At 45.2% G+C, this 27,985-nt stretch overlaps 1 protein-coding gene across 2 annotated transcripts; it reads right to left on the bottom strand.

Moving 5' to 3' along the window:
• Nucleotides 1–353: 353 nt before the first annotated feature.
• On the bottom strand, nucleotides 354–27,985 carry BCL7B (BAF chromatin remodeling complex subunit BCL7B). 2 transcript variants are annotated; one of them, XM_083172083.1, is made up of 6 exons: nucleotides 27,827–27,985; nucleotides 12,855–12,930; nucleotides 10,845–10,923; nucleotides 8,941–9,093; nucleotides 5,463–5,533; nucleotides 354–2,209 (listed from the first exon to the last, which is right to left on the bottom strand). In XM_083172083.1, exons 1-6 carry the CDS (start codon nucleotides 27,916–27,918, stop codon nucleotides 2,120–2,122), a joined length of 561 nt encoding a protein of 186 aa, XP_083028209.1. In that variant the 5' UTR covers nucleotides 27,919–27,985; the 3' UTR covers nucleotides 354–2,119. The 2 variants fall into 2 exon arrangements, with proteins under 2 accessions (XP_083028209.1, XP_083028210.1); XM_083172084.1 differs by lacking the exon at nucleotides 27,827–27,985 and adding an exon at nucleotides 27,468–27,575.

Below are 27,985 nucleotides of genomic sequence, written 5' to 3'. Positions count from 1 at the left end.
AAGGAGGGTCATTTCCCTATTTTTATATAGCGTTTTCGTAATTATATATAATAAAATGCTAACACTGCTCCTCACCTCTATGGGGGGATTCAAGTGTTTTGCACAATGGCGTCCATTAGATGGCACACGACTGCGAAATTCAAACTGTTCGGCCACGTATAGCTGCAGGCATTAGCATGTTATTTTGTTTCATCGATTTGACTGGCTGGTAACTAGTCCATAAAAAAAATGGAACAATTATGACATTGTATAATATGATTCCCGCAAAGGGAGAATTGTGATATTGGGGAAGGCAAAGTATGTTATTCCCCTGCCCAGGTCAAGCAGCATTCACAAATAAATCTCAGAATCCATTTCAAATAACTTCATTTATTAAAAATATATTTTGTTGTGCTGAAACACATCCAGCGCCCATTGTTGTCAACGTTATAGGAGAATGGGAAATACTGTAGTATAACACAATATATAAGATCTCTCTATGTCTCGTGTCTGGAATGAAGCTTTTGTTAATAATATAATAATGATAGTGAATAACATATAAACCCCTTATTATTTAAAGGGACGGGGACTAAAATCAACATTGTTTTAGGTATCTGAAAATACAAAATCTCAGTTGTACTTCAGAAACTTCCCTGACCAGGTGGTGGAGAGACCTGTCATAGGTGGCAAGAAGGTCATGCCCTTCCCCAGCCAGGTGGTGGAGAGACCTGTCATAGGTGGCAAGAAGGTCATGCCCTTCCCCAGCCAGGTGGTGGAGAGACCTGTCATAGGTGGCAAGAAGGTCATGCCCTTCCCCAGCCAGGTGGTGGAGATACCTGTCATAGGTGGCAAGATGGTCATGCCCTTCCCCAGCCAGGTGGTGGAGAGACCTGTCATAGGTGGCAAGATGGTCATGCCCTTCCCCAGCCAGGTGGTGGAGAGACCTGTCATAGGTGGCAAGAAGGTCATGCCCTTCCCCAGTCGGGTGGTGGAGAGACCTGTCATAGGTGGCAAGAAGGTCATACCCTTCCCCAGCCAGGTGGTGGAGAGACCTGTCATAGGTGGCAAGATGGTCATGCCCTTCCCCAGCCAGGTGGTGGAGAGACCTGTCATAGGTGGCAAGAAGGTCATACCCTTCCCAAGCCAGGTGTTGGAGAGACCTGTCATAGGTGGCAAGAAGGTCATGCCCTTCCCCAGCCAGGTGGAGAGAATGTCATAGATGGCAAGTAGTACATGCCCTTCCCCAGCCAGGTGGTGGAGAAGCTTGTAACTAGTGGCAGAAAGGACATGGATCTCTCTGTACTGGGGAGGACTGTTATACATGGCAGCAAGGTTATACCCTTCCCCAGCCAGGTGGAAGGCCTGTTATAGGCGGCAGGATGGTCATGCCTTTTCCTAGCCAGGTGGTTTAGAGGCCTGTTATAGGCAGCGGGAAGGTCATGCCCTTCCTCAGCCCGGTTTTGGAGAGGCTTGTCATTGGTGGCAGGAAGGACATGGACCTCACCTCCAGGTGGTGGAGAGATGTGTTATACATGGCAGTAAGGTTATGCCCTACCCGAGCCAGGTGTTGGAGTGGTCTGTTATAGATGGCAGAAAGAACATGGACATTCTTGGCCAGGTGGGGGAGAAGGCTGGCATATGTGGCAGGAAGAACATGGACAACTCTGGCCAGTTAATGGAGAGCGATGTCATATGTTGCAGTAAGGACAATGTTCTAAATCCTGATTTATCCATTTCTTATACAAGCAAAACTGGAAGATATTAAATGAACTATGAACCCTAGGAAACCATGCTTTGCAATCTTCCTAAAAGAAGAGACAAGCAATCAAATTGCACATATTAAAATGACAAACTCACAAGAAACAGAATACATGGCACAATAGTCTATAGGCCTTTTCTGGAAATGACGAAAGCATTAGTACTGTGTAGTACCTTTGAATAATGTTGATAATAAAGCAAAACATTACTCAATGACTTAGCAGTTTGGACAGAGCCTCTATGAGGAGGGTAATCATTTTCTCCCTTTGAAAGGTACATGGTCAGTAATTGCACATCTTCCAGCCTCAAGTGCAAACATTGTCAACTAAGGCTTTCACAGGCTGTCACAGCAAGAGGATTAAGTGCAAATCCAAGATGGGCACTAACTCTTTAAAGCAGTAGAGGGAAGCAAAGGCACCTCTTGGCACACTTTCTTCAATGGCGGTGCTCCGGACTCATCCAGATCTTCTGCCTGAGACATAAAAAGATACACACAATGAATGTCACCAAGCACACTCAAATCCACACCTGTTGTAGCACACTAACACATTTGCATATACGCAGACATCAAAGGGATGGATAATCAGTAGGGTGGTCAATCCCGGGATCCCCACCGATTCCGGGATTGGCCGCAAAATTGCCGGGATTTCAATCCTGGGATTGGAGTTGGTACTTATTTCCTAGCTCGGCGCCCACGATCTAGATTGTATGTGTCGGGACGATATTGCAAGCATTGCATGCATCTTATGTGTTTGTGCATGGACGAGATCGACGAGATATACAATCTATACAATTGAAAAGATTTTTAATTGTATGTACAATATCTCATCTTATAGATCTCATGGATCTTATGCATCCATAAGATGCATAAGAAGCCATAAGATAAAAGATCCATCAACACCAACCCGAAGCGTGGCGAGCCCGCGAGGGGCAGCGGTACGCATCCTCCGACCTTTTCATACCCCCACTATCCACGTCGGCGTGGAGTTGATTTTATATAGTGTGGGGAGCGCAGCAAGCCACCAAGCCCGAAGCGTGGCGAGCCCCGTGAGGTGACGCGCATTACTTCAGAGGTATTACGCGTCCGCTCGCCACACTATATAAAATCACCTCCACGCCGACGTGTATAGTGGTGGTATGAAAAGGTCGGAGGACGCGTGCCGCCGCCGCTCGCCACGCTTCGGGTTGGTGTTGATGGATCTTTTATCTTATGGATGCATAAGATCCATAAGATGAGATCCATAAGATGCGAAATTGTACATACAATTAAAAATCTTTTCAATTGTATGCCTTAATTAAGGCATACAATCTTATGCGATGGGCGCCGTGCTAGGAAATAAGTACCTTGGAGTTTCGCAGCGTCTGAGCACCCACTCAGATGCTGCCTGCCTTCTCCCGTCCCCAGCTGTGCAGTTCTGCAAAGTGTGATGTGGTCACGCTGTGCGGGCCGCACCTCCCAGATCCCAGCCGCACCTCCCAGATCCCGGCTGCACCCGCCCAAGTAAGTAAATTTAAGCATTTTTCAAACCAAATTACTTGATTTGAAACTATGCCCCGGGATTGGCTTCCCTAATAATCAGTGACTGTTTGACAGTCAGGAGACAGAGCATCAAAGATGGAACTACTTTATTTGGAGAAAATACAGCTATAGAGGTAGTCATCTTACATGCTCAAGCATATTACAAAGCCTACTTAATAGCACAAGACATGTTTTTCTTTTTGTACAGTTCTGTAACCTGGAAGCAGAGGAGGTGATCGTAGTTAATATAGAGGACAGTTTGATAGACAGTAGGAGAGCTGTCTTTCAACCAAATAAAAATATAAGGATACAGATAAAGGCCAGTCAGGGTAGGCAGCGCCTCAACGTTCATTCTCTAGTAAACTCCAGAGTTTTGAGTGTGAAATTAGAAATATATATTTGTAATATTCATATAATCTTTGTGTTATTCTAATCACTTTTGTAATCAAACCTCTCAACAAAGTCCTATATGTGTATGTAAATCTGTCCCTGATCCTAGCCAGTGCATCCAGAGCCATTGCATAGTAATACTGTAGATTAAGGAAAGCTACTACAGCAGGATGTTTAGATTTTTATTAGGACGTAACTGAAAACAATTTAAACATTACTTTTATTTGTTTTATTCTCACTAAGGTGTAAATGTATGATACCGGCAAATATCGCGTCGGTATGGCTCTTGGTGCTTGGCCTGTTTGCTGAGCACTCCCCAGGCCTGTCACTGAATATACCAGATATATTTATTAGTTCATAGCAGCAACAGATACATGGCTGTGGAGGACTTTTGTCAAGGCATGTTCGGTGCCGGATTAAAGATGCATCTTTGTATAGAAACCCCACACATATGAAAAAATGTCCCAGAGAACAACTGGAACATTGGGCACTGTGTGGGGTGACCATTCACAGCCGGATCACTGTGGCTAGCAGTGATTGGGACACTGGGCGGAGACACGGTGGCTGTGCTTCTAGGGCAGACCGTGATGCACCGATGTTAACAGGATGGGGACACAGTGAGGATGGAGCCGTGGCTGCAGAGGTCCCATGGGCATTTCTTACTGGTCGCATCAGATGGGACCATGTCTGGGAAAGGCCAGTCCGGCGTGTTCGCACCCGATGCGTCCATACCAGGCAAGGTTTTTGGGAGCATAGTGATATCATTAAGGTGCTTGAAAGGGAGGGGGGGGGGGGGTGGGTGGGTAATACTGAGTAAGAAACAAAGGGTCCAATTCAGACTGCTACTACAGAGGTAAATCCTGGGGACCCTTCACTACACAAGCACCGTAGGGATGCCTGGTGAAGCTTATTTTGTCTACATTATTTGTAGACAAAATTTTAGGGTGACAGTCCTGGGTTTTATACTGGCTGTTTCTAGGATTGTTTAACACAACGTTATTACACTATAGGATGCCTTCCCTCCTAGGTTTCTAATCCTGACTGGTTAGAGGAAGAGGAGGTGAAATCTGGTGGTGACGCATATATCCCTCACTGAGCATTTCCATCTACTATAAACCATAGGCCCAATTATTCTGGTACCAGTCCTATTATAGTGAATTATCTGCATAGCTAGGAGCATGGCAGTGCTACACTATTGCACTTTTAATTCTCTTTCTGAATGTCATCATCCTGAGGAAAATATCTCTGAGATACAGAGAGAAAAGAAAGTTACCATTCCAAGCACCAAGGGACATTCTGATATATTTTTGTTTAATAAATGTTAGTGTTAAGAAACCAGAGCTATATACAAAAAGTGATGCTGAAGTAACGAATGGAATGAAAATATTTAAAAAATAGTGTTCGTGAGGAGATTAGTAAGAGAAAAGTGTTAAATAGAATGTAAACGTGTGCCACCAAAGACCCATCCAGCCATACCAATCCAGGGGCACCGCACCCAATACCCAGGTTACCCCATTAAAAAAAAATGAATGAATAGATTGTGTGTAATTGTTGCTAGTTTTGAAAGGGATAAGAAACAACTAACTTCCACCTATAAAACACATGTCCCATAACTACAATACCCCCATTTACCTATCGCACACCATTTAACTCCATATTCTACATTTAGCGTTCATTTAGCTTCATTTGCATAACTAAATAAATAGCAAAGACTTTGCAACCACCCGTGTTGCATTTTGCCAAGTTAACCCCTGTAAGTAAATTATTGCTGGTAATTAAACAACCCCTCCTCCTAAATGTAGCCACCAGTGGATACCTGATCTGCGGTAAGAGCAGGCTCCTCCTTTGTCAGAGTGGGCGGTTCATCAGCAACCTCAGCAACAGGCACTGAAAAAACAATTAGATTTATACCATCACATTACACTTATCATTAACATATGCACCCAATATGCTTCTTCCCACTGGTCAGCAGTACCCAGACCATGTCATCTAATTTACATTTATTAGCATGCATGCGTGTGTGTGTGCGCTGACAACCAGTTTCTTATTTAGTAAAACATAAACTTATCACTTACTATCCAATCCCTGGAAACTTGCCTAAATTAAACTGGATATGAAGTACAATACATACAAACACACAGAACGATAAAACCCACATTGACGTATGCGTGTGTACAGTATGTGTTGATGAAAGTTTGAGGAAGCTGCTTATCCCATTTATGTGTGTTCTCAGCATATCACAGCATCTGCCAAAGGCCCCGATCTCCATGAAAGCACATACATATAGGGGCCCATTTATCATGTATCGCAATTACAATGCGATCTGGGTGGATTGTTGCTGCCCACGATCGCATTGTAAAATGCAATTTTAGCGCTGGGATGTATCGTCCCACAAGTGCAGGGACAGGGCTCCGAAAGCAGCCCGTCCCTGTGATGTGCTGAGCCGGTTGCAGGAGGCCTACGCATGCGCAGTTAGCGATGACCCCCCCCCCCGACTGCACTGCTGCTCATAGGCTACAATGGACCATCCCCATCTCAGAAGGGCGATAGCCCAGGATGCGAAGCGCTGCTGCCCAATGTTGATACATCGGGCAGCTTTGCATCCCCTATAGAAACCTATGGAAAATGTGGCCCGGCTGCGGTGCAGGAGGTATTGCAGCAGGGATCAGAGATTCCTGCTGTGGTCCCGCTTTGGTACATTAGGGTGATACGTAATCTTTTTGGCTAATCCCCGAAAACAGGGGTTTAGCCACAAATATTGTTTGATAAATGCGGGCCTTAGCCACCAAGGGATTGGCATCTGAATTGCATTACTCCAGTTGATTTCAATGGGGTAGCATGCTTAAAATCTATGTGTCATACTGGAATAAGCTTTATCGCCCCAGATCACAGATTCCTTTCATCTTTATTTACATGTGATCAATGCAGGTTGTCTCCAGAACTCCCCTTCACACAAACAGATCATACAGCAGTTATCCTGGGAAATCCAATATAAAATGTAAAACATTTTATAAATTGGACTTTTTTGCAAAAGTTTGTTTATAAATATATTTACATCATCTATATGTGAATGACAATTGTATCCGGCACTCCCTGTTGCTGATGGGTGAAGCTGCCCTGGTGCCTTCCTATGAGCAGGATATCACCTGCCCTAGAATATGGGAAGCAGAGACGGGCGGCACTCAGGTATAAGTAAACAAAAACCAAGAGGGTTTATTGGTGCATACAGGCAACGTTTCGGGGCTGCGCCCCTTTCTCAAGCCAAACGACAACAAGACCAAGGTCTTGTTGTCGTTTGGCTTGAGAAAGGGGCGCAGCCCCGAAACGTTGCCTGTATGCACCAATAAACCCTCTTGGTTTTTGTTTACTTATACCTGAGTGCCGCCCGTCTCTGCTTCCCACATCATCTATATGTGTGGTTTATTCACAAAGCCTTATAATACACTGTTTATCTGTGGACCACCCCTGGTGCTTCTCACCCAAACGACTGGGTGCTAAGAAATCCACCTGTGATTATAAGAGTGGCTAAGGCTGTGTCTACACATTGCATTTTAGCAGGATGAAGCAGGCTTGTGTATATATCACCGAGTAAGCATCCTGCTAAACAGCTCCTGTTAGACTGCATCCTGCTAAAATGCAATGTGCAGGCTCCTTCCTGCCAAACAGGTCCCTTTAAAAGGGTCTGGTCCTGTCAAAATGCAATGTGTAGACGCAGCCTAAGGGGAGTCCTGAACAACTGAACTTTCAATCTTCATTACAGAAGTTTGCATTCTCTTAAAAGCTTTAATTTGTCTTACCAATGTATTACAGGACCATGGTCAGTTGTGTATTGCTTTTGGAATCTTTCAGAGTTTAAAAAAGTATTCTACTTTACCACTGCCCAGACATCCCAGGAATAGATGTTGATCTCACTTCCCAGAGACTGGTGGGACTTGGGGGTGGGCAGTGGTTGTCTTTTTTTGGGTTTTCACTGTAGCATGGTGATACAAGGCCCATTTACCCCTACTTTATCGGGACAAAAAAGTTTGAGAGGAACATTTACCAAGTTGTAAAAATGATTTAACTCTTCACTACCATCAATGGATGCTTCTATTTGCCGAGATTGAAATGAATGTGATACACTATGGGGGTCTTTCTGGTTGGCTCAGTAAATCACGTCCTGCTCACAGTGCCAAACATCAGTACTTTTTGCATCAGAATGCAAATCCTTCAGGATCTGGTTTAGGCCCTATGGCCGCAGTAAGTATACGGATATGACAATGCTGGTCCCAGGGTCCTGACAAGAGTATAAAGCTACGTAAAGCATTGTAATTGGGTGGGTGTTTGAAACTTACATGCACAATTACAGGTCACAATGCTCTTAGTAGTGTTATACCCGTGTGGGGATCTTGGTGCTGGCATTGTGATTTTATCACACTCACTGTGGACATTGGCCCAGATTGCTGCTTTGTTAACTTGCAGAGGTCTGCGAGCAGATAGACTCCACCCAAAGTGAAATCCTGCCCCAAGCAGGTCTGTGAATAGATCACTGATCTGCAAAGCCATTCGCAAACCACTCACCAACGTATGTAATTCTAACCCTTCCACAACTCTGCGACAGACAAGCTCATCGAGGCCGGAGCTGACGTCACACAACTCCCCTATAGAATGCCTAGACATGCCCAGTAAAGATGCGAGAGGATTGCAAAAGTAGTAATTGCTGATTTTTGTCACAGTTAGGCCTCGTGCGTGCGCAGTTATTTGGTAATCAATCGGCTTGCAAATTTGCACAACAGCAATCAGGACTGAATAACCCCAGAGTGTGAATCCAATTCCTGATGGCATCCCTCTTTCCCATGACCCAATACACAGATAAAAGTAGGCTTAATTGGAGATAGTCCTTGTAGATGCTGTGAGCTTAGTAAATAAAGGTCACGTTTATGTTTGTGCAGCATTTATATATACACTAAGTGCTTCATAGTCTGAGGGCAACAGTTGACAACACATTAATGACAGATTACAAAGTCACTGTACAAAAGAAACCACATTCAATGATGTCATAATAGAAAATAGTTTCTGGACAAATCACATTATAGAAAGGTATAATAAATGCATATGCTCTTATAGGATCAATGCCTGCTACAGCTAGCGAGGTTCCCAATACAGTATACCAGCAACATTCTATGCATTGGCATTATTGCTCATTGTGTACAATAGAACTATTTATCTTTCTTATTTTCCTGACTACTCCCCCACCATCTGTTGACTATGTATCAACTTGATCCTGTCCTTAGTCTCATCACACACATCCTTACCATTCAGGCTCTCTTGTCCCAGCGTTGGGGGCTGAGAGTCAGATGTGTGCACTGGACTGGGAGACTCACTATGTGGGGGGCTGGGGCTAGATGTGCTGCTTTCCACCTTCGCTTGGTAGACATCGGACAGGGAGCTTTGGTTACTGGTCTCATCTGTAAGAAAATAGATCTGTACTAAGTATGATGTATATTAAATTATAGTCTATTCAACAACATTACCTGCTTAGAAACACATTGGAAGCATCTGACTTTTATCATAATGAAAATCAAAATGGTCATTAACTCCTTGAGTGGTGGGTTTTGCTGGGGCAGGGCAAACCTACCAGGGCAGGTTTGTTCTGCCCCAGCAAAACCCGCCACAGAACGCCCCCCCCCCCCCCCCCCCCCCTCCCCCTCCGGGTTTGTATGCCAGAGCTCCCCTGAACTCCTGAGTGCTCCCGAGCCTGCCGCCTGTGGTCACTGCTGTGACTGGCGTACGATTGCCGGAGCAGAGAGGTGAGGGGAAGTGAGGGGAGAGGAGGTAAGGGGTGCCTAGACAGGTGATGTGCTAGTGGTGCACAGCTGCAGGCACCACTGGCGCACACCTTGATATGGCCGGAAATTTTCCCGGGACAGCCCGCTGCAGCAGTGCAGCTGAGCTCGGAAAATATTCCGGGCATACCACTCAAGTGGTTAACCCCACTTGCATTCCCCCATGCTAGACGCAAGAGATCCAATAGAAACCGGCTTCTCTTCCACAAACACACAACTCAGAATCGCACAGAGCTTTTGATAGGCAGAGACTTTATTCATTCGCTTATATTGTTGCCGCCCCAGGAAACACCGATGCATCTATGTTCCATACTACAGAGATGTGCAACCATATGTAAAACTACATCTGTGAAAAGCTTAACATTTACAACTGAACATAAATAGTCTACAGGTGGCCATACACTAGTACGATGAAGCCCTGTTCTGCATGATTTAGATGCAGAAATCGTCTGAAAAGTGTCAAATCGTATGTAATTTACATACAACTCTAATCCGCTGCGTGGTCGCGTGTGAATGGGATTTGCAGATTGTCCCTTCTGCACCAAGAATACATCCTGGGGCAGTGACTAGGATCGCATGCAATACATTGTACACAAAATGACCGAATACAATGTATCGCATGCAATCTCTCTGCCGGGGAGTTTCCGAGGCATCGCGTGCAAGGCTACAATACCTTGGCCTTAAGAATCCGCCCCAGTGTCACTGAAGGTGCAGGCAGACTTTGGACGTCTAAGATTATTCCTGCTATTTAAAGACATTCGGAGTCCTACAAATCTTTCTCAGAGATAATAGCAAATATTTAAAATCTACTGGAATAATGTGTGACCTACTAATACACCTTTCACACTTGCAAGCCAGGATCTAAAGTCCGGGTGCGACCCAGCTTGCAAGTGCTTTCACACTGGCCACCCGACCCGGAATGAAGTCGGGCGGGTGGCGTCATCTGGACGTTTGGACGGACGGCGCTGGGAGGTGTCCTTTTCACTGCAGTGAACGGGATCTGGGTCACGCTGACCCGGAATACCTGTTCACACTGACCGCATCCCATGTCGATTCCGGGATGCTGAACATGGGATATTCGTCCAAGACCCTTTTACACTGAGCTAAATCCCGGGTTGATGCGCGTTCATGTGCAAGGGGTATTACCCTTTGGGTCCCAAGTGGCATTTTAAACTGATATTTTGAACATATCTCATAGGAGATGTTGCCACTCAAAGCATAGAGAAAGCAATAACCTTGGAGCAAACATTTTAGGGGCCTGTTAGCTCTTCTACACCAGTGGTTCTCAAGTACTCAACGGTTCACATTTTTTAAGGACTGAGGTTGAGAACCACTGCTCTAGACCAGCTTTTGTCTTATTGCATAAATCTTACCCTGAAATTCCAGCAGGAGAGAGGAGTTGGCAGTGGATGAGCTTTGGCCCAGACGTGCGTTTCCTTTCACTTTCTCCTTCTGGGGAGCAATAAAAATGGAACTTTACCTATTTTCATTCAATTTACTTGGTGTTTGTATGTATAAATTGTACAAACAATACGGTAAAACACGAATTAGAACATACCTGATTCATATAAAATACTTTGTAAGTCCAAGACATTTACTCCCAATAAAGAGATTACTGTATATTACCACACATAAATGTTGTGACCAGACAGAGATTGTGGGGAGATTTATCAAAGCTTGGAGAGCAAAATTACCATCCAGCCAGTTCCTAGGTAAGCTGTGTTTGAATAATGACCAGATTGGTCACTGCTTTACCTCTCTCCAATGCTTGATTAATCTCCCCCCAATACAGTATTTTGCTGTAATGTTAACAATTGAAGCATTCTAGCAGGCAGCACTAAACACTAGCCAGCTCATAATATAGACACCTAAGCCCTGTACACTGGATATTAGCCAGAATTGCGACCACATCACTCATGTTTGCGAGTGTGTACAGGGTGATATTGTGGAAGCGCACTCCCGCAACCAGCCCAGAACTGGTCACAGCATACGCCGTCAAAACTGAAAAGTCAGTGACGAAAACAGTACACTGAGCGATATGGTCGCTGAGCAATATTAAGCCAAAATCGCACCATGTGTACACACCTTTATTTAGATATTAATAATGTTTGTTTGTTAAAAAGCTTGTTTACTTTTACAAATAATTTGTTTCATAGGGTGGTAGAGTTTTGGAAGCTCATACACCAGAATACGCACTTCGAATTGTACCCCTGTTTACCCAATGGGTAATGTGTAATTTTCCCAGCTGCCCACCCCAGGCATAGCTAAAGGGAATATCATTTTCTCTAGAATTGCAGGAGCAGCTAAAAAAAAAAACAATTATTTTTCAATGGGTAGAGAGCGCATCCCCCTCACGTCATATGGATTGGACAGCTACTTCTAATGCGTAATTGAGTAATTCTTTTCCACTTGGCTACCATATGTCCTGATTTTAAACAAATGCTTTAACATTGCTTTCACCTCATTTCATGGTATAATATGGATGTCCTATATGGAGGTGCATCTTTCCAGTGCTGGTTTGGTTTCCTACTAATCTATCACTAAGTCCGTTTTATTATGGTAGATACTACGGCTACCGTTTTTGTTGTGTTACTCGGTTAATGTATGCTATATATTTGGGCTCCTGTTGGGATGGTAGGCGTATTGTTTTGTTATATTCATAAACATCTCTTTGTTTATATATCGTCAACACCTATGGGGGTGGGGGGGAGTGGATCATTGATCGTGGGTAATTGCTTTACCCTGGCTATCCAATTAGCCCCAATAAGTCAGGCACGTACAGAGGCTTATCTGGAATTTAGTTCCACCTGCCTCAAGCAGGCAAAGAAAATCCTTTGCTGAACATTTGTGTTTTTGCACAATTATTTGTATTTAGTTTTTTTATTTAGGGGAGTTTGAAAAAAATAAATAAAAAATAAATGGAGAAACATCAAGAAAAACTCTTTTTTTTGCTCCCGATGTTTCACATTATAACTGGATACCTGTTTTTAGTTTAAATATTTTATACCAGGTATGTCCAAACTATGGCACTCCAGCTGTTGTGTAACTAAACTATGGCAAGGCATGCTGGGACGTGTAGTTTCACAACAGCTGGAGGGCTTCAGTTTGGACATGCCTGTCTTAAGGTGCCCATACAAGTTGCGATAAACAGCGTGCAATGCGATGCGCGCCCCCACATCGAACGGTACAAAAAGTATGTGCTGCACATACTTTTTGTACTGCCCGCGGATCGCATCGCAGGCAAAACGCACACGTGCGATCCGATGCTATACGCCCGATAACGCGTTGCATTGTACGCTGTTTATCGCAACGTGTATGGGCACCTTTATACCGTCTTGAGTCAATAAAAATATATTTTTTTAAATATATGTTTTTATACATACATCTCTTCCATCGATAACAGGAACCCACTTAAATATCCTTAGTGACGTGTCACCGACTGTCACCCATTTTTTCTCCCTGAAAGACAGTGAAAATGTTATGAACAGTATATTGTATAGGAAAACAACAGAATGAGGAATAAAGGGTGGTCTTTCCACTGGTGCTGAGGAAGCCGTTGAGAGTCACCACAGGCAGGGAAACGAGTCAACCATTCTATTGCACCATCCTTCTTGCCACTGCCTCTTGTTCAACAGCATAGGAAGCTGCTGTAGAAGTACCTGGAAAAAGCTGTGTGACTATTGGATGAGCACCAGCAGCTGGGAGGCGCGGTCTAGCGAGCAAGTAAAGGTACTTTTACAATGTCTGGCCGGACAGTAATATAACGCCTTACATTCCTTCTTTCCACTGGAGGATTGTGTACTAACATACAGTACTAATAACTACTAACCAGGAAAAGGAGACCATTAACTAAATGGACTAATAACTGTGACGGATATAAAGAGTAGAAATAAATTCCTCTGCAATAACAAACAACATTGTATGTGTTTTATATTTAGGTTATTTAAAATGTTGTATTTATTTTGTCACATAAAAACTGCGCTAGGCAAATAGTTTAATTGTTACAGTTAAACTATTTGCCTAGCGCAGTTTTTATGTTATTTTGTCTTTTAACAAAAGCCCATAACGAGACGCATTGCTGTTCACACAGGGAAGTAATATTTGTAAGGTGTAGCGCTGGTGCGGGGGAACGCCCATCTACCAGTTTCACTATTTGTTTGGAGTGCTGAAGAACACCCTTTCTGAGAACCCATCCCAGCATGCAGCACATGCGCACCCACCCTCTCGGATTATTTGATATCACAAACATGCACAGACCCCTTAACATCAGATTTGTACATAAACAATCGGGATACCATTAACCTGAATAAAAAATGCCCAAAATGCAGCGTAGTAGTTGCATATAATAATATTTATGTCCTGTCCTCAAACTCTTTTCTAAACTGTTTTCCTGCTAAAATGCAGTTAATGATTTACACATACCAAAACTAAAAAGGGCAATGATATTACTAGAGTTGCACGGCTAATAAATGGACTGCACGCTTACATTTCAGGCATAAACAGGATTGGTAGTGCTGGGTTTTATAGTGTGTACACACGGGCAGATATGGCTTCCGATGTTGCCGATATAGTGAACATCAGAAGCAATATCGCATGCAGATCGCATGCTTTTTTAGGGCTTGCGAGCCCGATGCCCGCTCCTGTGAGAGCGCAAAATCGGCAGCCAGATAGAGAGGGCAGGCAAGACTATATAGTGCAGATCTGCACTATATAGTGTCAATTGTGCCCCTCTAGCATGCCGGGAGATGCAAATCCCGATGCGATCTGATCGCGTCGGGACTCGCATCTCACGGCATATCCTGCCATGTGTACACACCTTAAGTCGGCCGTCAAATAGAGAGGGCAGCCAAGACTATATAGTGCAGATCTGCACTATATAGTCTGAATTGTGCCACTCCACGCATGCCGTGTGATGCGAGTCCCAATATGATCTGATGGTATCGGGACTCGCATAGCACGGCATATCTGACCGTGTGTACACACCATAAGAGTCTGATGCACATTAAATAAACTGCTCAGTGTATTAGGTGCACCTTCCTAGGGCCAGCCTTTGCCCCTGAAAAGCCAGAATGCTTTGAGAATGAATCCCTTTACCTGGAGATTCTGGTCCACTGTGACACGGGCCCTTATTCTGATCGTTGCGGCCGGATCCGAATATGCGGCCAGCACCGTGCATCCTAAACCCCGCCTTCCATACAGATCGCCAACTCCGTCCGTACGCGGTAAGAAGCTGTCCGAACGGACCGCACGTGTATTTCTCATGAATACACCTCCTCCATCTCAGGGAACCTCCCCCATCATTCGATGGTCGCAGAACATCGAATGCAGGACCGAATGGCCAGGCAGCTCCCAAAACCTCAGACCACACGTGCATTTCTCCGTGCAAAAGCAGGGATCTGGGCGGGCAGCTGACATCCGGCAATGTCATATGTCCGCCCCCCACACGTGAGTCACGGCCGCATTACCATACGTACGCCCAGCGTTTGCATGGGAACGCCCATGAAACGCGGGGTGTAAACATATGGTAATGAGCCCAAACAGCACTTCACACCCCTCTCCACCCCCTGTTCGTAGTGTACACATTTCATGCGGAATGTGGCCGTGCGTTCCGCTGGCACATGCGCAGAGACGCCTCTGCACATGCGCAGACACAAAACATCGGCGGCACGAACGCACGCGGATATTACCGCACCAACCAGAATAAGGGCCATGATAGCATCAAGCAGGTGCTATAACCACATCCCAAAGCTGCTCTATTGGATTGGGATCTAGTCCCGGGGAGGAACCAGCTGAGATAGGGTGTAATTTTATTTTTTTTAGAGGGTGCAATTTTTGGACAAAAACTGACAAAAATCACATATTTTTCTGTGAACAAAAAAATATAAAGTAATCACACTTCAAAAATCGCATCCAGATGTGTTCAAATTCGCACTCTAAATATGACCAAAATTCTCAAGAAAAATAGACCGGCTTCTGGCAAGCAAATTAACAGACCCATCAGTGAGACCTGTGCATGGTTCTATCCAAAACAAACAAAAAAATACAGTGTATAAAAGTAAAAATCTAATGCTCTGGGTCCATGTTTTTTGTTTTAACATTGGTCATGCTGTGGGACTACAAGTCCCGGCGGGCCCTTGAATGCCCCACATGCTGGGACTTGGGGAGGTTTGCTGGGACTTGTTCCAAAACACAGCCCAATGTTTTGTTTTTTTTCCTCCAAAATTTTTACAACAAAACAATCATTCCGGCTGTGTCCCCTGGCTGTGGCATTGCACCGCTGGGTGTTGAACCCTATTCTTTTTTTCCCCCACACCTGTATTTTTGGAACCATGACCATTCTAAGAGCCCGTTGCTGGTTTTTATAACTACAGGGAGACCCTAGTTAATTTTCCCCCTGTATTTGGGAAACCAGGGCTGGTTTAAAGAGCCCTGGGCTGGTTACTAAAAAAAAAAACCTCACATTCCAGTAATGCGGTGTACACACGGTGTGATTGCCTTGCTATTCAAACCTTTTTCAATTGGGATTGAATCACACGGAAAGTCAAACGTATTAGATTTTGAAGAAAAAACAAAAAACACACACACACACACACACACACACAATACTAGCGCTAAATAAATGTATTCCCTTTCCAGTAACTCAGAAAGTTATCTGCAGCGTTTTAAAAGGAATGCTCAATCCTTGAGAATAACAGATACAGCAAAACAACATATAAAACTGCGCTGAGGACAATCTTTCTCAAAATAGATTTATTAACTATATGTATAGATCACAGGCCAGTGAACAATTAAAAATTATTATTAGTAGTCATACATGGACATACACAAAAAAAAAAAAAACCTATTCAATCATTTGTATCTACCATATATACTCGAGTATAAGCCTACTTTTTCAGAACATTTTTTATGCTGAAAAAGCCCCCCTCGGCTTATACTCGAGTGAGGGTCCCACTTGAGTCAGACGGGGGTATTCAATGCCGCAGCGAGCGGCCGGCGAGGGGGTTAAACAGCGAGGATTGCTGAAAACCAGCGATCCTCGCTGTTTAACCCCCGCGCCGGCTGCTCGCTCTATTCAACCTTCTGGGGAAATCCTCGCCGTCACAGGACGGCGAGAATTCCCCAAAACAGCGAGACCCGCGGCTGCTGCAGAAACCTCGCAGTTTTTAGCTGTGGGTCTCGCTGCTTCTGGAGCCGCATCCGCCAATTCCCCCTCGCTCAAAAAAACGGAGCGAGGGGGAATTGGCGGATGCGGAGGCTGTGTTGAATGCTGTCAGGGTGAGTGGTGACAGCGAGCAGGAAGCCCTGCTCACTGTCACTACTCGCAAACAGCATTGAATACCTGCCAATAAGTTTTCCCAGGTTGTTTTTGTTGTTAAATTCTTGTCGACTTATACTCGAGTATATACGGTATATGGTATTAAGGTGCTTTGTGACAGGTGTTAGCAGTCCATTCCTTTTTACTGCATTTTTAGAAAAAAGCATGCATGTTAGTCAGAATTAGCATGTTTAGGAAAAATATAATAAAAAAATAAATAAAAATAAAATATAAAAAATAAAAATAGGTTTAAAAAGGAATTAAAAAAGGTATGTAACGTTACCAGTCCGGTGTGTCTGGCCAGACAAAAAATAAGGTCCCTCTCTCAGGTCCTTTGCTTGATAGGTTTCAGGTGAAAACTGTATATGACTGCTATTGCAGGATGTGGGAGTAGTGTATATAGCCAGGTACCAATGAAAGCCTCTGTAGGTTCTTGTGTATTCCAGATGGGCATAAGATATAAATGTTCCACAATGCGATGACGCGTTTCCCCGCCTCCTTTCCGGTGTCAGCAGCTTCCTCAGATATATCGATCTGAGGAAGCTGCTGACACCGTAAAGGAGGAGGGGAAACGTGTCATCGCATTATGACTGACATGCATGTTTTTTACTAAAAATACAATAAAAAGGAATGGACTGCTAACACCTCTCACAAAGCACCTTAATACCATAGATACAAATTATTGAATGTTTTTTTTTTTTTTTTGGTGTGTATGTCTATTCATTTTTAATTGTTCACTGGCCAGTGATATATACATATATAGTTAATAAATCTATTTTGACAATGATTGTCCTCAGCGCAGTTTTATATGTTATATTAGATTTCGACTATATAGTACAGATCTGTACTATACAGTCTTGGCTGCACTGTGTACTTGGCTATTCGATTTCAGCTAAACGGGAGCCATGGGGGTAAGTCTGGTTGGTTCGCAAAACTCCTTCTTTAATGGACAAAACCATGTGCACTGCAGATGGGTCAGATGTAACATGTGCAGAGAGAGTTAGATTTGGGTGAGTTATTTTGTTTCTGTGCCGGATAAATAAATACTGGCTGCTTTATTCTTACACTGCAATTTCAGTTTGAACATACCCCACCCAAATCTAACGCTCTCTGCGCATGTTACATCTGCCCCACCTGCAGTGCACATGGTTTTGTCCATTAAAGAAAAAGTTTGCTTTTGCAAACCAACCAGAATCATCCCCATGTTCGATCTCCATTCAATGTCTTATGCGAGTGGATAGGGGTTTTTGGGAATTCTGCACACAAAAAATATATATATTGATGCCCTATATTTGGTGGGCAGTGTTCCACTGTGCGTTTGTTCACAACAATGGGGGTGCTATCCCAAACAATTTACATGACAAAAAATGACAAGAGAAAGAGAAGGGTTTGTATGGATGCGCTCCTTGTGGACAAAGAAATTATGGAGGGTATTCCTTTTCAATTTTCTTAAAAAACGTTGGGGGCTCCTTTTATCTTTATTAGGACTAGAGTGGATAAGGAGACCGCCACCAGTAGCGAAATAAGAGGTTAAAAGGATTTTTTCACATTAATCAACATACATAGTGTATTCTAAAGAGAAGAAAAATGGTGATTTAAAGAATTTTAAAAGTGTAGGCAGATACGACTGTCAGTGTTGGTGCTATAGTACTAATGGGGGTAAATTCCCTGCTCAGGTCCTTGTATTCAAAATTTAGTCTGTACCAATCAGAAGACTTTTATTTGTCCACCGCTGGTATTTATCAATTTATGCCTCACTTAGGCTTGATACACTGCATTTATATATTTTCTGGATTTTCAAGACACACTTTTAATGAATGTCATTGGGGGTAAATTCCCCACCTCTCTCTCCTGGATGTGGTTTGTGGAGATTAGGGGTAGATTCCCCAAAGGAGTCTCCCAACAGAACGGTCTACAAGAATGCCCAATGTGTATTCATATCTATAGGCATATATAGGTAGTATAGGTGATTGGGGGTGAATTCCCCAGAGGGTCCCCCAGACACAGATTGTAACACTTGGGGTAGATTTCCCACAGGAATTTCCTGAATACCGTTTTTAGGGGTGCCCTATACTGTATGTGTAGGCACAATATGTAATTGGGGATAAATTCCTCACAAAGAGTCCCTAGAAACAGTCTGTACTTATTAGGGGTAAATTCCCCACAGGAGTCTCCCGATTGTCCTCTATAGGGATACCTGATATGTATTTCCATAAATACGGAATAGCTGTACTTAGGGGTAAATTCCCTATAGGATTCCCATAGGTGCAGTCTGTGAGAGTTAGGGGTAAATTCCCCACAGAGTTTTCTCAGACACCGTCACCTGGGAAATTCAGTGTGTATTTACATATACCTGTAAATATGTAAAAATGTGTCATGTGTGATTATTTTAGCGGTATTAAAAAAAAAACCCTATTACATCTTGCCTGAGGTGTTTTTGAGGGATGCAGTCATATGGTCGACAGTAAAAAGGTCGACAATCATTAGGTTGACCACTATTATACCCCTTTCCCACTGCAGGCTTTACACGTGTAAATGCCGTTTTTTTAGCCTTTTTAAACGGCTAGAGCTGCAGTGGGAAAGCTCCAGGTTGCTTTACACGGGTAACAAATACCGGTTTTTGTTACCCGTGTAAAAAGCAGTGTTTTTAACGTGTAATAGCCGTTTTTTCGGCAGTGGGAAAGGGGTAGCCCTTTACCCGTTAAAAAAAAAACCGGCATGGGGTCCCCCCCCACTGCCGAAACCAGCACCAGGCTGAAGGAGCCGGGGCTGGTAATAAAAAATCAGGAAACCCGACAAATAGGGGTTCCCTGATTTTTTACAACCAGCCCCAGGCTCCAGGTCCGGGGCTGGTTCCCAAAATACGGGGGACAAAATGACTAGGGGTCCCCCGTATTTTAAGAACCAGCCCCAGGCACAACCAGCCAGCAGGGTAATGCCACAGCCGGGGGACACTTATGATATAAGTTCCCGCGGCCAAAGCATTAACCCTACCGACCAGTCAGCCTGGCCAGGGGCCCTGGGGGAGTGGGGACCCCCCCAATAAAGGGGTCCCCCCCCTCCAGGACTTACCTGACCAGGCTGAAGCCTGGTGCTGTCCCCGGTGACCCTGGAGCGGTGGTCACCGGGCTGATGGTATTGTGTAAAAAATAGAATAAAAACCATTGTCTTTTACTGGTGAACTATGAGTCCCAGCAAGCCTCCCCCGCAAGCTGGGACTTGGAGAACCACAAGTCCCAGCCTGCGGGGCATTAAAGGGCCCGCTGGGTCTTGTAGTTCCACAGTAAAAGAAAGAGTTAAATAAACACACTGACACACGTGAAAAATAAAAGTTTAATACATACATAACACATACATACTGATACTTACCTATCTTGAGCCCGTAGGTAGCCCTGGTCCTGATGTCCTGGTCCGTGTCGGCGTCTGTATCCAGTCGGCATCCCTGTCGACGACGGCGTCGGCGGTCCGGAGTCCGAAGAAATCCATTTGGGAAGCTGTGGAAGGAAATCCTACTCACCTGTCCCAGCGCGACGTAGTCCAGGTAAGGTCTTTGCAAAAAAAACAAACCGACACCCGAACCAAGCGGACAGCTGAGAGACGCACGGTGTGTTTACATCGTGCGGCTCCGCCCCCGAATGCCGCTATTGGCCGCCTTGCGGCCAATCAGGAGCCGCTAGGCCGCAAGGCGGCCAATAGCGGCATTCGGGAGGCGGAGCCGCACGATGTAAACAAACACACGTGCGTCTCCGTCAGTCCGGTCTGGTTCGGGTGTCGGTTTGTTTTTTTTGCAAAGACCTTACCTGGACTACGTCGCGCTGGGACAGGTGAGTAGGATTTCCTTCCACAGCTTCCCAAATGGATTTCTTCGGACTCCGGACCGCCGACGCCGTCGCCGACAGGGATGCCGACTGGATACAGACGCCGACACGGACCAGGACATCAGGACCAGGGCTACCTACGGGCTCAAGATAGGTAAGTATCAGTATGTATGTGTTATGTATGTATTAAACTTTTATTTTTCACGTGTGTCAGTGTGTTTATTTAACTCTTTCTTTTACTGTGGAACTACAAGACCCAGCGGGCCCTTTAATGCCCCGCAGGCTGGGACTTGTGGTTCTCCAAGTCCCAGCTTGCGGGGGAGGCTTGCTGGGACTCATAGTTCACCAGTAAAAGACAATGGTTTTTATTCTATTTTTTACACAATACCATCAGCCCGGTGACCACCGCTCCAGGGTCACCGGGGACAGCACCAGGCTTCAGCCTGGTCAGGTAAGTCCTGGAGGGGGGGGACCCCTTTATTGGGGGGGTCCCCACTCCCCCAGGGCCCCTGGCCAGGCTGACTGGTCGGTAGGGTTAATGCTTTGGCCGCGGGAACTTATATCATAAGTGTCCCCCGGCTGTGGCATTACCCTGCTGGCTGGTTGTGCCTGGGGCTGGTTCTTAAAATACGGGGGACCCCTAGTCATTTTGTCCCCCGTATTTTGGGAACCAGCCCCGGACCTGGAGCCTGGGGCTGGTTGTAAAAAATCAGGGAACCCCTATTTGTCGGGTTTCCTGATTTTTTATTACCAGCCCCGGCTCTTTCAGCCTGGTGCTGGTTACGGCAGTGGGGGGGACCCCACGCCGTTTTTTTTTTTAAATTCTCCCCCCCCCCCCTATCTTTACACTGCTTAAACGGGTTTTTAAACGGGTAAGTGTGAATGTGACAAAAAGCTTTTAAACGGTAATTTACCGTTTAAAAGCTGCAGTGGGAAAGAGTCTTTATGGCTCTTACCCGTTTAAAGACCCGTTTTAAAAAAACGGGTCTTTACCCGTGTAGGCAGTGGGAAAGCAGCATCAGTCAACAGGCCGATGCACCAAAAAGGTAGGCCAACATGCATTAGGAGGTCGATACGGAGGGGGAATATAATACTGTCCCAAGCACATCAAGGCATCGTGTCTGAAGCATGGTGAACGAAGCCAGCCATGCGAGGGAACACGGCATAGACACCAGAAAAAAAAATATATAGATCTTGTTTTTAACTCATGTTGTCAAATGCTTATGTCCACCTAATGCATTTCAACCCTTTTGGTGTGTTGACATTTGACCGGTCGACCTATTGACTGTCAGTTTTTTGTGCCATGATGCAATACGGATTATACTGTGGCCACAAAAGGATGAACATGTTCAGCAACAAGACTGCTAGGCGTAAAATGGTCCTCAATTGGTGTTAAAGGGCATAAGATGTGCCAAGAAAACATTTATCATGCCACCACTTCCAACCTAAAGTGGCCTACACATGGGGAGATGAGCTGCTGAGCGTTCTGAGCGATGCTAGATTGCAGAATCGCTCAGTGCTCGGAAATGGTGCCGATGAGTCAATGTAAATGTATCTGACTCATTCCTTTTTTTCCCAAAAATTTAACAGTGTAATCTGGGCTAGGTTAAATGAGGGAGATTGCTAGACTAATGAGGGAGAGAGGGAGATTGCTGCTATGTCAGGGAGTCTCATGCAGGATGCAGGAGGGTAGGCAACTATGCCTTGTAGTCACTAATAGCCTTCTATACTAGAGATGGAATCGGGACATCTGTCAGAATGAACTTAGGTCTACAGTCATTAGGTCGACCCCACTAGGTCGACTGGCAGGAAGGTCGACCTGACTTAAGGTCGACATGGGCCAAGGTCGACATGACTTAAGGTCGAATTTGCATAAAGGTCGACATGAGGAAGGTCGACTGGTCATAAGGTCGCCATGGGTTTTTCACCTTCCTGCCAGTCGACCTAGTGGGGTCGACCTTCCTGCCAGTCGACCTAGTGGGGTCGACCTAATGACTGTAGACCTAAGTTCATTCTAATAGATGACCGCATCCCCTAGAGATATTCAACATGCGCCCCTCCAACTGCTGTGGAAGTACAAATTACAGCAAAGCATTACATGTTTGGCTATTAGAGAACGCTACAATTGTGGAAGGGCATGCTGGGACGTGAAGTTCCTCACCAGTTGGAGGGCACATACTGAATATGCCTGTTCTGTACCATTATGCTATATTAAATTTCCACATTTTGGGGGGGTTCAGGAATATTTCCTCATTTTTTCATGTCCTTGCCAGGTTGCTTTTGTAGAATCTGAGGTGCAAATAACACACCAATCACAAAAAAACGCGGCCTTGACAGTTAACTTTAACCCCTTCCCGACGTATGACGTATATATACACGTCATACGACGGTTGCGGGGGAATCAAGCCAGCTCACGGAGTGAGCTGGCTTGAAAGAGAGCAGGTAATGGCTGTATATTACAGCCAGGCACCTGCTCTCACGGCCACGAGTTCGCCGATCGTGGCCGTTTAACCCTTTAAGCACCGCGGGCAAAGCACCCGCAGTGCTTAAATAGCTGATCGGAGGGGGGGCGCCCCCCTCCGGCGCCGATCGGGGCCCCCCGCGGCGAGATCGGAGGGTGCCGATCGGTTGCCATGGTAGCCAGGGGTCTAATGTAGACCCCTGTGCTGGCCGTGTCAGTATTCCTATTACATCCTGCCTGAGGCAGGATGTAATAGAAAGTGCTGAAAATCACTATGTTCAGCCATAGAGCTCTATGGCTGAACCTAGTACAGGCGATCGCGCCCCCTAGTGGTCAAGTACACTAGGGGGCCTTGTAGTAAAAGTAAAAAAAAAAAAATAAAAAAAAAAATAAGTTTAAAAATAAAAAAAAAATAAAAAAATATTAAAAGTTCAAATCACCCCCCTTTCCCCATTTCACAAATAAAAATAAATAAAAAATAAAAAAAAATAAACATATTTGGTATCGCCGCGTTCCTAAAAGTCCGATCTATTAAAATATAACATTAGTTATCCCGCACGGTTAAAGGCGTAAACGGAAAATAATTCCAAACGCCAAAACTACGTTTTTTGGTCGCATCGCGTACCCAAAAAAAAATAACTAAAAGAGATCAGAAAGTCGCCCATATCCCATAATGGTATTAATTAAAAAGTACACTTCAGCCCGCAAAAAATGAGCCCTCACCCAGGTCCGTAGGTGGAAAAATAAAAAAAAGTTATAAGCCGCAGAACATGGCGACGCGACGCAAATTAGAAAAACCGTAAAAGTTGCTATTTTTTTTTTTAGTGGTAAAACATAACGAAAACTATATAAGTTTGGTATCACCAGAATCGTAACGACCCATAGAATAAAGATAACCCATCATTTTAAACGAACTATGAACTACAAAAAAACCGTAACCAGCGCAAAATTGTGGAATGGCGTTTTTTTTTTTTTTTACCCCACATTGAATTATTTCCTGATTCCCCAGAATATTATACGGTATAGTAAATGGTACCATTACAAAGTACAACTTGTCCCGCAAAAAAAAAGCCCTCATGTGTCTATATAGCCGGAAAATTAAAAAAGTTACGCTTATTTGAACGCGAGGAGGAAAAAAAAAAAAATTAACAAAAAAGGCAATGTCGGGAAGGGGTTAAAACACGAATAGGAATACTAATACAGTAATTACTTGGACCCCTGATTCTTTTAGGGACATTGCAAATCATATCAAAGAGAAAATATGCTTTTTTGCAGGGGAGACAAAAATAAAAAAAATAAAAAGGTGAGACGCACTAGGCGGTGTGAAACAAAAGACCGAGGATCTACGTGCATAGACTAGAGCAGGGGTGGGGAACCTTCTGAGGTCCGAGGGCCATTTTCAATGAGGCATTTTGCCTCGGGGGCCATTTATTAAAAAAAAAAAAAAAAAAAAAAAAACCTAACAAATCATCCTGCAGCAGCCGTCCTACGCTCCGGCGGCTGCCGCAGGTTACGAGTCGCCGGTCTGTGTGGTCCGGTGGCTGTGCAGGGAGTCTCATACAGGCTAAATCTCGCGAGAGGTCAGTAGCTCTCATGAGATTTCGCCTGTATGAGACTCTGTGCAGCCGTCGGGAGGGTGGGCGGGCCGCATAGACTGGCTCCGGGGGCCGTATACGGCCCGCGGGCCGGAGGTTCCCCACCACTGGACTAGAGGAATGGTCAAAAATATGGCATCTACAGATTAATGCCAAAAATGTTAAATTATGCACTTGGTTCTCAGAAACCCAAAGGCTAAATACAGGTTGAGTATCCCTTATCAGATTATCCGTTATCCAAATTATTTTCCGAAAACCATACATTCCAGAAAGTGAAAAAAACATATATTTTTTTGCTAAAAACTGGGACATGATATGTAACTGGCACTACTGGGGACATGATATGTAACTGGCACTACTGGGGACATGATATGTAACTGGCACTACTGGGGACATGATATGTAACTGGCACTACTGGGGACATGATATGTAACTGGCACTACCGGGGACATGATATGTAACTGGCACTACCGGGGACATGATATGTAACTGGCACTACTGGGGACATGATATGTAACTGGCACTACTGGGGACATGATATGTAACTGGCACTACTGGGGACATGATATGTAACTGGCACTACTGGGGACATGATATGTAACTGGCACTACTGGGGACATGATATGTAACTGGCACTACTGGGGACATGATATGTAACTGGCACTACTGGGGACATGATATGTAACTGGCACTACTGGGGACATGATATGTAACTGGCACTAAATATGTGCAAGACAATGATTGCTTGGCATTCCAATGCAGTGCCTGAGATACACAAACTTTGTTTCATGTTTTGAAACCTTGTTTTGTGAACAAATAAAATATATTTGTGTGTATTTCATGTGGTTGATGTATTTATACAACATAAAACGCAAGATACTTCAAGATACATAATTGAAAAATGTAAATATTCTAAAATACGGAATAATCCGTTATCTAAAATTCTCCTGGTCCTGAGCATTTTGGATAAGGGATACTCAACCTGTCCTGTATTAACAACACTACAATGAAAACTACATGAGGAGAAAGGGTATCTGGAAGGGATTTAAAATACGAGTTTTAGGGGGCGATTCTAATTCGTTCCGATGGTTTGGGGACTGCACATGGTCTTTTATGCACACTTGCAGGTCCCCTTTGTGAGTCGCCAAGCCATTCTCAGGGATCGAGGTAGGCCGGGGCAGACTGCAGCGGGTCATGTGTCGCCAATGGGAATGCTCAGAGTTTCATGGGCGTCCCAATGAAAATGCTGGGCGTTCCCATAGGTAAGTGGGCAGGACGAAGTGTGCCGGTGGCAGGCGGCTGACATCATATTAAATAACTATACTGTCTTCATCCCATAGACCCCAAATAAAGGTCACCCTCCACTGACTTATTTGCGAAGGCAGGTGAAAGGCAGGGGGGGGCATTTGTTGGACGGGCTCTCTGGCACTTGGTAACCTGTAATCCTCACATCTTACCAACTTAACCAGAATCAGCCCCTTAGTGAGGTAGAAAGCTATGTCTTCTGGGTGGTGGGGATGACAATAACTAGGGGGGGGGGGGGGGGGGGGCGGGAGACAGGTCACACACTTGTCGGAAATTACTCCGGACAGTCCGGTAAATAAGCCCGCTGTCTGGACGGGTGGCGTTCCTGGACTATACAATGTCTTGGGAACAGCACCGAGGCACACCAGGAGAGATCCGCAGACTGACCTGTCCTGCTATTTAAAATCTAACAAGCCATTCAGACAGGGCCGGTGCAAGGCACCGGAGCGCCCCAGGCGAGTCGAGGTGGGGGCGCCCCGGTGCCGGGGGGGGGGGGGGGGGGGGTGTACCTGTCCTGCGGCTGTGTATATAAAGCTTGCGGCGGCAGGTCCTGCAGTCAAGAAATAACGAGCGCTATCCGTCTGGCTACGCGGAAGCGCTTCTGTTGTGAAAACACTGGCCGCACGCTGATTGGCTGAATCTCAGCCAATCAGCGTGCGGCCAGTGTTTCCACAACAGAAGCGCTTCCGCGTAGGCAGGCGGACACAGCCGCAGGACAGGTACCCCCGCGGCACGGGGGGGGGGGGGGAGGGTGAAGTGCCGCCCTCCAGTGGCCGGCGCCCTAGGCAAATGCCTAGATTTGCCTAGTGGTGGCGCCGGCCCTGTATTCAGAGCTTGCAGTCCAGCAGCCCATCGGTAGCAAGGCAGTGGTGGCTCCTGATTGGCTTTTGGACCGTGAAGCGGCACAAGATTTTTTGCGCATGTTGGTTCTTTTTAATTAGGGAGACCAATACGGGAACCTGGGGTTTAGGCATATATTTTAATTCCAAATCCAGGACTGGCATCCCTACTTAAGACAGTAGAGCAATTTAAACATAAATGTACCGGTTTTGGCACATACACCTGTACTGGTCTAAGAACATGCACGTTATATTCATTGGTCTCCGCATGCATACGGACCAGTCTTAGCACATGATTGTGTCACTCCTGGAGAGGGTCATGTTTGGATGTATGCACACATGCATCAGTCTCAGTACATGCATGTTATGTCATGTGTAATAGTAATATACAAGTCGTGGTACATACACACGTACCTGTAAATGCACGTCACCATATGCATACGTATCGGTCTTCACATATGCACGCACTACATGCATAGATATGTATCGGTCTTCGCAATATGCACAATACATGCATTGGTCTCCACCTCCACATACATACATACATACATCCATACATAGCAGTCTTAACACATGCACAAATCTCAGCATGTGCACGCTGTCTCAGCTTATGCAATACATAGATAGCTACTAGTATGGCACATACAATGGCAAAAATCACACCTTAGCCCGTATTCCGGGCCCATTGCCATGGCAACCACACACGAGGACAGTGGCAGCCATCGCTTTTACTAGATGAAGTTCATCCAATCACGGACGCGCTTCTCTTTCTCACGCCGTCCAATCATATCCCCCTCTTATGGGCACGCCCCTCTGATATTACAATTAGGGATAGTGACAGCTCAGCTGCGGTATGTAGCTAACTCACTGGTCACTTAACCAGTCACTCAGCCGCTCGTCCAATCAACGTATTCCCCTTGGCAAGTTATTTGCCGGCTCGGGGTCCCGTATATTAAACGAGCTTCTTCAACTAAGTGCTGTGTGGCGGGAGCGCAGTTTCCTGATCTCCAGCTAATGCTCACCATCTGCGAACCTTCTCGATGGCCGCCATCACTTTCTTGATGTCATCTTTGGCCCGGCTGCGGGTCTCGGCTCTCACCGAGCGGCCTGACATTTTTCCTATCGACTCCGCGGCGTGATGCCTGGAGGGGCGTGCCTTATGGCATTCCGCTAGTGACGTC

Source organism: Crinia signifera, chromosome 2 (genome assembly GCF_055691185.1).
Source record: "Crinia signifera chromosome 2, ASM5569118v1, whole genome shotgun sequence".
In the NCBI taxonomy this organism is placed as follows: domain Eukaryota; kingdom Metazoa; phylum Chordata; class Amphibia; order Anura; family Myobatrachidae; genus Crinia; species Crinia signifera.
Note: the sequence above shows the minus strand (reverse complement) of the source record. Positions and strands in the feature narration are given on the sequence as shown.

Bases quoted from the DNA above. Each gene is read 5' to 3' on its own strand.
- BCL7B (XM_083172083.1), bottom strand. From the start codon at position 27,918: ATGTCAGGCCGCTCGGTGAGAGCCGAGACCCGCAGCCGGGCCAAAGAT. The intron at 9,094-10,844 runs GTAAGATTTATG...ATTTTCTTACAG, and splicing joins TCTCCTGCTGGAATTTCAGG to ATGAGACCAGTAACCAAAGC. The intron at 2,210-5,462 runs GTATCCACTGGT...TTTATGTCTCAG, and splicing joins CTGCTCTTACCGCAGATCAG to GCAGAAGATCTGGATGAGTC.